Source organism: Eurypyga helias, unplaced genomic scaffold, assembly GCF_000690775.1.
Source record: "Eurypyga helias isolate BGI_N326 unplaced genomic scaffold, ASM69077v1 scaffold36578, whole genome shotgun sequence".
Taxonomy (NCBI): Eukaryota; Metazoa; Chordata; class Aves; order Eurypygiformes; family Eurypygidae; genus Eurypyga; species Eurypyga helias.
Window position 1 is genome coordinate 13,648 of NW_010269820.1, and position 10,225 is coordinate 23,872.

The 10,225-nt window shown below is 49.9% G+C and overlaps 1 protein-coding gene across 1 annotated transcript in view; it reads right to left on the reverse strand.

Moving 5' to 3' along the window:
* Positions 1-9,499, reverse strand: part of LOC104514501 (multiple epidermal growth factor-like domains protein 6) — a gene marked incomplete at both ends in the record, with an annotated part of 22,720 nt that extends 13,221 nt beyond the window's left edge. Inside the window, 4 exon segments of the mRNA XM_010158204.1 lie at positions 403-525; positions 1,051-1,173; positions 2,025-2,150; positions 9,377-9,499. Of these exon segments, the coding sequence (XP_010156506.1) occupies positions 403-525; positions 1,051-1,173; positions 2,025-2,150; positions 9,377-9,499 (495 nt within the window).
* Positions 9,500-10,225: the final 726 nt, after the last annotated feature.

Consider the following 10,225-nt stretch of genomic DNA (forward strand, 5'->3'; position numbering starts at 1 on the left):
AGACGTACGGGCAATCTGGCTCACTCTTGCGTAATAGTGTTTATTTCTCTTCCTGATGGGAGCAGATGCGATCGCTTCACGAGCTCAATTCCTTCTTCACTTACATCTGCTGACTGAACTCATCCAACAAAGTCCCCAAGAGCAGAACTTGGCCCATTTGGGGACAAATGGTGCCAAATAAATTGCCTAAACCAGCAAAAGTAACTTTGTGGTGATTTTAAAGATCAAAGTTTTTATCTTGGTGGGAGAGTAAACAGTCCCCAACCTACTCGTGGAATTCTTCAGAAAAAGCTGCTATGACTCGGCCCACTGTCCCACAAAGGACAGTGCAGAAAGACTTGCGAGGAATGGCCTCTTGCCTGCCCTTTGCTCATCCGCCTCCCGGCCGCAAGCGGTACTCACGGTAGCATTGCTTGCCATCTGCCCCCAGCTCGTAGCCCGGGTGGCAGGTACACTTGAAGGAGCCACGAGTGTTCAGACACTGGTGTGCACACGCGGCCAGTCCAGTCAGACACTCATTCACATCTGCAAGAGATGAGCGAGCCATAAGCCAAGCAGGTTGTGCCATAAACATTCTTTCCAAAGGGACAGTGCTTACTATCTGCAAGTCTTTCATGGGTTCTTGCACCCTGAATTCTTCACTGGGGTCCAGACTAACAAGGAATCAGTTAAGAGTTCAGAATTACTGTAGAATCACGGAATGGTTTAGGTTGGAAGGGACCTGAAAGCCCACCCAGTCCCAGCCCCCTGCCATGGGCAGGGACACCCTCCACTAGTCCAGGTTGCTCCAAGCCTCATCCAGCCTGGCCTTGGACACTTCCAGGGATGGGGCATCCACAGCTTCTCTGGGCAACCTGTCCCAGTGCCTCCTCACCCTCTCCGGTAAGAATTTCTTCCTGATATCTATTCTAAATCTACTGCTTTCAATTTAAACCTGTCTCCCCTTGTCCTGTCACTACAGGCCCTTGGAAAATGTCGCCCGCAGGCACTGCAAGGTGCTGTAAGGTCTCCCTGGGGACATGGCTGGTTTCCTCCATGTAGGGAGCTTACCTTCGCAGGCCTTGTTGTCCGGCGCCAGCCGGTAGCCAGGCCGGCACTCGCAGCGGGCTGTCCCTCGGTGGTTGTGGCACCGGTGCATGCACCCCCCATTCCTGTCGGCGCAAGGATTCCTCACTGCAGGTCAGAGCAGAAGGGGGAAGCTCATTTCATAATAATCCTAGGTCTTATTGGCATTATGCTTATGGGAAAACAGAGCATCAAGCAGTTATGCCTAGCAAAAAATGTCTGAAATTGATGAAAGACCATTCTGTGCCAGACAGAAAGTCTCTGCTACTGTTTACTGCTCCATCCAGGCAGGAGGATTTACACAGTGCGAGATCCCACAAAACCAAGGCAGTAATCTGAGTAAAAACCTTCCAGGAGAAGCTTGGCATGGGCACATCCCTCTACAGAGATTCCAGAGCAAGTGCCAGGCAAATCTGCTTCAAGTGCTCCTATCAAGAGATTTGCCAATCCCTGACCTGCTCCAGGGCAGATGCCACAAAACCTTAGTGACAGACCCAGTTGTTCCTTCTCTTCTAGCTACTTCACAGCTAAAGAGTCCCCCTGTCCTGCTTATGGATTGACAATGGCTATGAATGAGGAGACTGCACTGCCCTGTATCCCCTCCTGCAGCCAGGAGCAGGTCAGCCAGAAAGCTGTCTGCAAGCAGAGAGAGAAGACCCCATCCTGCTGCGACACGCTGCTGTTCCTTCGCTTTCCCAGAAGTGTGCGCCTCCATACCAATTCATTTTTGTTGGCCACGCTCCTTCAGCTCTCTCTTGCCTCTCAGAATAAGCTGCAGAGTGTGTCCACGGCAATATAACACAGTTTTTACTGGAAACACCCCAACCTGATCTGTTTGACATCTGAGTGTGCCAGTATGTGCTCCCTATTCTCCCCTCAAATTCCCAGTCACCCCTGAAAAACATGCCAAAGCGAAGCTCTGTCCCCCCAGCTTCCCGCGTGTGCTCGAGGAGACTCACGGATGCAGCGCTTGCCATCTTCCCGCAGCTGGTAGTTGTGCCGGCACTGGCACCGGTGCTGTGCCAGGGTCACCTGCACGCAGTCGTGTTCGCAGCCACCGTTGTTCAGGGCACACGAGTTCACAGCTACGAGGCAAAGGGATGGGATGTTCAGCAGCGAAACCACGGTACCTGGATGGGTCTCATTCCCCGGAGCAGGGTGGGTGGTGCACACCTACGAGGGGCCGCTCATCGGGATTTAAACCTGGGGCATACTCAACCCGTGCTCAAGCGAGAAGCTCGTGGGACAATTTTTGAAGTGTGCTGAATGTTAGTTGTTGCCATCGAACTCTGTTCGGTGGGCAGTGGAGGAGTCACGCTACCCCCCGCGGTGCCAGAGGGGGATCTTTGGGAGAGCCCTTGGAGATAGGAACCCTTTAAAGGTACGACTGGCTCAACAGCATCAGGGAGCAGCTTCAAATTGCCCTTTTCCACAATAAGAGCTTCTGGGGAGGGCAGCACCAGGACACAGGGTTTGGGGATTGGCCCTGCAGCATCCCAAGGGAGGGAAGTGGACAGACAGCATGCCTCCTGACCAGCATCAGCCCCCTCCGGAGGGTGTTTGTGTCGATGTGTTGCACTCCGTTATGGTTGCAATTCTCATAATTTGCATGGAATGGTTTGGGTGGGAAGGGACCTTAAAGCCCACCCAGTCCCACCCCCTGCCATGGGCAGGGACACCTTCCACTAGTCCAGGTTGCTCCAAGCCTCATCCAGCCTGGCCTTGGGCACTTCCAGGGATGGGGCATCCACAGCTTCTCTGGGCAACCTGTCCCAGTGCCTCCCCACCCTCTCTGAGAAGAACTTTCTTATATCTAATCTAAATCACCCCTATTTCAATTTGAACCCTGAGTATTTTCTACAGACAAAGCACTGAAAGTAATTTGATTAAGTCTCTCTTGTACATTAGTGAAAAAAAAGTATTTGGCCCAGGAGGAGAATAACAGGGCTGTGTATTATTATTTTTCCTCTGCAAACAGTTCCCTTGCAAAAAATTTGCCTTGACTCTGAGCTGACGAGCACTCTTGTTCCAAACTTTTAAAAACTAGCTTCCCGTTGTATGCCACTAATTAACTAAACAACATTTGGGGGAATAAAAGTGACTTAATAGGGTTGAAGTATGGCCATACACAACATACGGCTGGAGCAAGAACCATCGGAATGTTAGTTGTGCTGACACTGTCTCCTTTAATCCATTTGGAAGGAAACAACAGAAATACTCAACGTTCCTGAAAAGTTATGGGTCAGAGTTACAGTACTCAAGCTTTTAGCAGAGATGGGTGGTCATCTTAAAATATTCTGCTATATTAGAGTGTTTAATAAGATAGATTCAAAAATACCCATAAATAATGTGCTTGTTCTTCTCGGAGTGTTGCTTTTTTTTAAAAAAAAATAAAACAATGCTAATGCCTGCCAAAACATTCCTTCAGATGGGAAAAGCACTGGGCCAACGTGTAACAAGCCAACACATCTCACGTCTAACATAACCTCCCAGGATGCAGTTATTTGTAAGAACTTGTAGGCTAAGTAACTGCCCTCCTTGCATACCTCTAAAAGACAGCTTTTCAGAGTGGAAAACCCCAAAAGTCCAGGTTCTTTATGAAACAAAATTTAACTGGGACTAGAAGTCCCCCTCGGCCGAAAGGCTTGTGCGTGGGGAAGAAGTACCTGGCGTGGCAGGCGCTGCGGTGCTGGTACGCTACGCAGCACGCGTGGCACTGGAAGGGGGCTCGCACAGCCCCGTGCTTTTGGTAAGATATGAACTTAATTCAACTTAAGAATCAGACATAATAACATGAAAGAAATGAAACATGCTAAAACTGGTTTGGGTGTCTTTCCACCAAAGCAAGCGTCTTCTTATCCGGGGTCTCCTTAGCTGGCCTCCCGCAGGGTAACAGCCAGTAGGCCTCACTGCTGGCCTTGGTTTAATTACTGCTTTTTTTTTTTTCTGTTTACAGAACCAAAAAAATTCCCAGATGCTTTTCCTAGCTTAACATTTCTGTGACAACGCTGCCAAACCCAGTGTCATCTTGATCTCACAGATTTTTGCAATTAAAGCTCAGACAGATTTTCCACAGATGATATTTCATGGGCTGCAAGAGGGAGGGTATTTCCATCCCCTCTGTCTGAAGGGAGCGCAGTGCTGCTGAAAGCTGCTCCTAGATTTCGGCCCTCTTGGGCCCAGGGAAGGGCTAAAAAGGGATGAAAAGGACATAGTTCATAGAGTCATGGAATGGTTTGGGTTGGAAGGGACCTTAAAGATCATCTAGTTCCACCCCCCCTGCCATGGGCAGGGACACCTTCCACTAGCCCAGGTTGCTCCAAGCCTCATCCAGCCTGGCCTTGGACACTTCCGGGGATGGGGCATCCACAGCTTCTCTGGGCAACCTGTCCCAGTGCCTCCCCACTCTCTGAGGGAAGAACTTCTTCCCAATATCCAATCTAAATCTCCCCTCTTTCAATTTAAACACATTACCCCTTGTCCTGTCACTACAGGCCCTTGTAAAAAGTGGCCCCCGCAGGCACTGGGAGGTCCTATAAGGTCTCCTCAGAGCCTTCTCTTCTCCAGGCTGAACAACCTTGTTACTCCTGGTTGCCTGTTCAAGCTCACACAAACCTTTACGGTGTAGTCCTTCTGTTTACTCTATACATCGCTGCTATATTTGAGATTTCTTCATCAGAACTACTCTTAATATAAATAGGGATACATCATGAAATCCCAAACTGATTTATTCTAACAGACGATTTCCAGAAACATGTTGTGTGTTAATACAGACCATCTCTCTACTCTGCAGGCCAACAAAAGCAATTGGCTCCAATCAAATTCTCTGCCTTGGACTGGATTTCATCCCTCTGCTGAAACAGAGGAGAAGAACCTGAAGATGTCAGCTTCCTGCCGCCCGTCCATGTGGTTCTGATGAAGAAAGAGGTAATTTCAGGACGTCCAAGGATTCTCTTTGTTCTCTTTCACTTTCAATGGAAATGTCTGCTCTGCTTCTCCCTCCCTTCTGCATGAAAACCATCAGTGACTTGTTATATTTGAACAGCAAAGACGCAGGGAAAGATTCTTGCCCAACTGAGCTGCTGCGGCTTACCCAAATCATCAACAATGGTGGAGAGCTGCTGCGAGACACAGAACAGGACACAGTAAGGTGGCTTCAAGCCATTTTTTGTGCTCTCCTGAGCTACAGCCACCAGCCTGGTTCCTGGAGAGCTGCCCTGGCCTCTCTGGTCACATCAGAGCATCTCTGGGATGCCGCCCACGGCGGGCTCCTGGCACCCTGGCTTTCTCACATCACCACCTCAGGCTGAAAGCGTGGCCTTGGCCGTAAGATTTTATCCCACTCCTGCAGCACAGGAATTGCTCTAGCAAATAAAGGGACTCCGAGGTGCAAGGGATGCCGGGAGTCTGCCACCAGTAACCACCCTTGATTCTCCAGGCAATGTTGGAGATGAGATTTAAGAATCCCCTCTTGGACTGTGCATAGAGCCAAGCTCAGCTTATGCTGTAAAAAGTCCCAACACCCTCCAAGGAAAATGCTGTTAAAGGCAAAATCTCTCTTCCAACCCTACAAAACGCAAGTGCTAAGCCGAACGGCTCTTTATCTGGAACCACAGTCACTTCGTAAGAAATGGCATTTAAAGGTGCCTAAGGAACCTGTGAAACCTTCTGCTGACCCTTCCCCTCGTCACCCGCAACGCTGAGCGCAAAGGGGCAACCAACTACCAAGGGTGCCAAGCCATCAAAAGAAAGTCGCAAGAGATTTTTACCTGTTTTCCAATGCTTTGGCCTCTTTGGGAATAAAATGGGCTTCCACTTTCCATGGCAAGCTTGGAATAACAGTTCATCCAGAGAGTGGAAAAAGGAGCGATCATCCCAAACCCAACCCCAAGAAATATTGCCGCAGGGAAATTCTGGAGCGCCCGGCTTCAGGCTGCGCTGCCGATTAACTGAAGCTTTTGTGGGGACTGGAAAACATCTGAAGAATTAAATCTGTGGTTTTACAGACCTTAACTAGAAACTTCATGGTAATAGTCCCTTTCTGGCTGGTATTGCTGCTCACTAGGGCTGCCAGCAGCTCCCTGAAGCCCATCTCCCTGCTTGACCCAGCTCTCAGCTGGAAGCCCCCCTGCAGCCCTGGCTCTGATCCCCAGCAGCCACTTCCCCTGCCGCTACGGGCCGGGCAGTTCTGGAGCGAGGGAAAGGATGGGAGAGTCTTGCTGCCTCACTTCTCTCCATTCCTTGCCTATTCCTTTTATTTAAGGACATTTTATTCTATTTTCGCAGCACTGAATCGTACCTGTCCAGCAAAACTAGAGGACATCCTGACCTGAAGAGACACACAGCTATTATCAGTTGACTTAATCCCTCAGAACCACGCAGGGAAAAAAAAACAACCTTGGTTGAAGTCAAGTCAGTGCCTTCACAGGAGTGAAGAAACACGGCTCAGGTCTTCCTGAGCAAAACCCTCCACCCCTTTTTCTACCTTCAGCCTGAGAAAGCCAGGCACCGCAACATCTCCACTTCTGTGCAACGGAGGGGTCATGGTTTAACTCTGTCCTCACTAAAACCAGCGCAGGAGGTCACCTGCCCAGACAAACACACCTACTCTGAGCTGCTCAGCATCACGCTACAGTTCTACCTGGGCCGTACACCACAGCTGACCCCTTCGTAGGTACCAACCAAGGCAAGAACTGTAGAACAGTTTAGTACCGTGAGAAGCTCAACTATCTCATTGCACCCACAAAGAGAGGTTATCACTCCTTTCTACCCAGCAGTACTCAGCCTCCAAGGCACCAAAGAGCTGCTCCGCTCCGGGGACACTCTGCTATGGGTCCCCCTGGCTCTGACGGGTGCTGATGCTGCTCTCCACCGTCCGGCGTGTTGCTCCACCCTCCTGTTACAGTTGGCCTTAAGCTCAGCATTTAGTGAGGGAAAAGCCGGGAAATCACTCCTGAAACATGAAAATTGAGGTGTGAAGGGAGGAGGTGTTGAGTGAGGCTGCTGCTGCTCACACCCCGCCATCGCTGCCTGGGAACTCTCGTCAGGAATGCTGGCTTAATAAAACCCGTGCCATTTCCAAGATCAAGTCAGAGCAAAGCCTCTGACTTTGCAGCGTAAATATTTCCGTAGACCGAGCACTAAAGTAAAGAACCACTTGTGAAAACACCGCAGAAAGCGAGGCTTAAGGGCCTGGGATTACCATGCAGTGACCCATGGAAAGCCGCCCGGATGGACTGCACGCCGCCGGGCTTGTGGGCTCCCTGTCCAAGTGTCCGCGACCAAGGGGAGAGCGCATCCCACTGCAAGGACCAACCAGAGGGGAAAGCATCCCCTCGGTCCCTCCCCTGCCTGGGGTCTGTGTGGGGTGGGCTGGTTCCATGGGCACAAAGGGCCTGGATTGACAGGAATCAGAGCTGGGTGAACTCGAACCCCGACACGCTGGGCTGCTGTGCCCCAACCAGGCTGTGCTCTGCTCCCAGATTTTACAGGAAAAAGGTGTTTGCTTCTGACTAGGTTAGTACAGAGCTATTACAAAGGCATGAGATATAAATATATATATATATTATTTATGTACATATATATATACACGCACATTTCTGTCACAAAAATGTAGAGAACAAAAGCCACCAGTCCTGAAGCGAGAAGGCCAAATTTTTAGATCTGCTGCATTGTTATTTTACAAAGAGTATTAGATAATTATGTAGCAAGAGTTTTTACTCGCCCTGCCTGGCCTACATCTACCTTCCCTGAGTACTTTGTGGCTCACAGGGGTACAGGCACCGCTGAACTACGAGCAGATCCTGCCAGCTCTGCTCCCCAGAGCCCCCAGAACCTGCCCAAAGTTCTCCCAGAGTAGGTCAGGTTTCATGAACAGAGCCCCCTGAATTTTGGCCGAGCTCATTACAGAACCATAGCATGGCAAACACTTGCTGAGACGTTTAACAGGAAGCAGGTTTGCAGTGCTCCGGGCAAGCAGCTCGGAGCAGGGAAGCTCTGTCTGCCCAACTCCTGGCCACACCGCAACCGCGTGAGCCTGAGGAATGAATGCCAAGGATGGAAAACGGTTTTAAAGAAGAGATTCTTCCCTATAGTGATCCCTTTTATAGTTTCTCTGGATACTGTTTTGCCTCCTGGGGCTGGCCCTGCTGAAAAACGCTCCTTATTTCAGTTTGTCTCACGTTTCATCCTATGAAACAGAGGCAGCAGAATCCACAAAGGAGAGAACTACCTATTGCCAAGACAATTATTAGATGACAGACCACATACACACATGCAATCAGCAGCAACGCCCAGCCACGAACACAAGTTTAGGTGCTCAGTGCTAGAGCAGCGGGCTGGGAACGATTGGCTTTTTCCTTTATTTGCGATCCTTTGGCTCCTGTATTTTCGCAGCGAAACACGGAGTGCTCGGTGAGCTCCCACCTTAGCACCGTCTCACTGCGCTGCTGGGACATGACGGGGGCAGCCGCGGAAAGACGTGCTGCTCTGGGCGTGGTGGGTACCACTTCCTTAGGTAGCTTTTTTCCTGCTCTCGTCACCATTCCCAGCTGGAACGCACGGGCTTACGCAGTCATTTTTAGCAAACTCTGGAACGTGGCTATGGTCTGAGAAAAACCAGCAAATGGCCTTTGTAATGCCATCGCCCAGGAATTCTTTCCACTTGTATGAAAATACCCCTCAAAAATGGAAAAATGCGTCAAATAAAGCTGCAGGGAAGAAGCGGTTTAATCAAACCAGCAGCAGATGCTGGAAGCCAGACTCCAAGCTCCAGCCCCCTGTCTCCGAGCCTCTAGTTTGGGGCAGGCAAACAACAATATCACAAGAAATTGGCCCAGAAGCCAAACCTGGCACCTGAACCATAATGTCTGGACACGCGCCGTCCAAGCGGATGCCACACCCCAGGGAAGAGGGTTTTGAGATTATTATGGATGCAGTTCCACGCACAGCCGTGCTTGTTGTCACTTGGCCGTCACAGCCGGTGCCTACCATGAGGACTAGGGAAAGCGCTGAGGTCAAAAGGAAGCCTGGCTTGAACCTCTTCCCCACCTAGTTTATGTGGTTTGGAAAATGCCATGTCTGACATCAAAACCAGAAGCACCGAAGCACTGGAGTTATTTCTCCTGACCCAGAATCAACTACGGAACAGCAAAGAAGTCAAAACTGTATGTGTCCACGCTGAAGAACAGCAAACATTACAGGAATAGTAACACAAGAGGACGGGTGTCAGTCAGTAAGCCAACATAAGTGGGTTTTTGTGTGATTCCACGCATTTACAGGCATCGAGAGTCTCTAGAACTGGCCAACTTACCGATGCAGGTCCTGCCATCTGTGTGCAGGCGAAAGCCCGGCTGGCACTCGCAGTAATAGGATCCCAGGGTGTTCACACATCTGTGCTGGCAGCCCCCGTTGTGGACCTGGCACTCGTTGACATCTGCAAAAGAAAAGGGAAGGGGGGGTGAAATTCCAAGGAGTGGGCATGATGGCATCTGAAGTCAGGGTTATTTATCCTCTGACTGACTCCAGATTTGAATGTGGAGGGAACAAGATTTGCCGTTTCATGATGTTTAATCAGTCAAGACGTTCAAGAAATTTCAAGGATAAGCATCTAATCAGTGGGAAGAAAAAGCACCTTATTTGTCAATCAGCATAAATGGAAATATTAATTAATATTTTACACTTTCTCGCTCTTTCTGTCTTGAAAACAGGCTGGGCTCCTCCACTGGTTACTGAGCTGAATGGTGAGAGCAAACACCCAACGTTACAGGCTGAAGCCAGAGGGAACAACCCGAAGGGGCAGAGTCGAATGCCTCACGCCGCAGCAGCCGACATTCCTGTCCTGCTAAGCCTCGTCTCAATACTTCGCAAAGCATTTGACACGTTTTGTGCCATTTCTGCCTGGAACTCGCTTGGCCTGCCACTGAAATGCAGCAAAATCTGGGTGCCTGGTGACAAGCGATGCTCAAAATTGCTACGCATCACCGGAGATGAGAAAGAAAACACGGGAATACCTGGAGAAAGTTACTACAATGGTTTTGTTCATAATTATATGATATTTAAGAACGTGAGGAAGCCCAACTGGACCCCAAGATGCAGGGGAGGAATACAGTTGGTGTGACTCCGATGGCAGCTCCCCAGCCCTCTCCTCCCAGCTCCACAA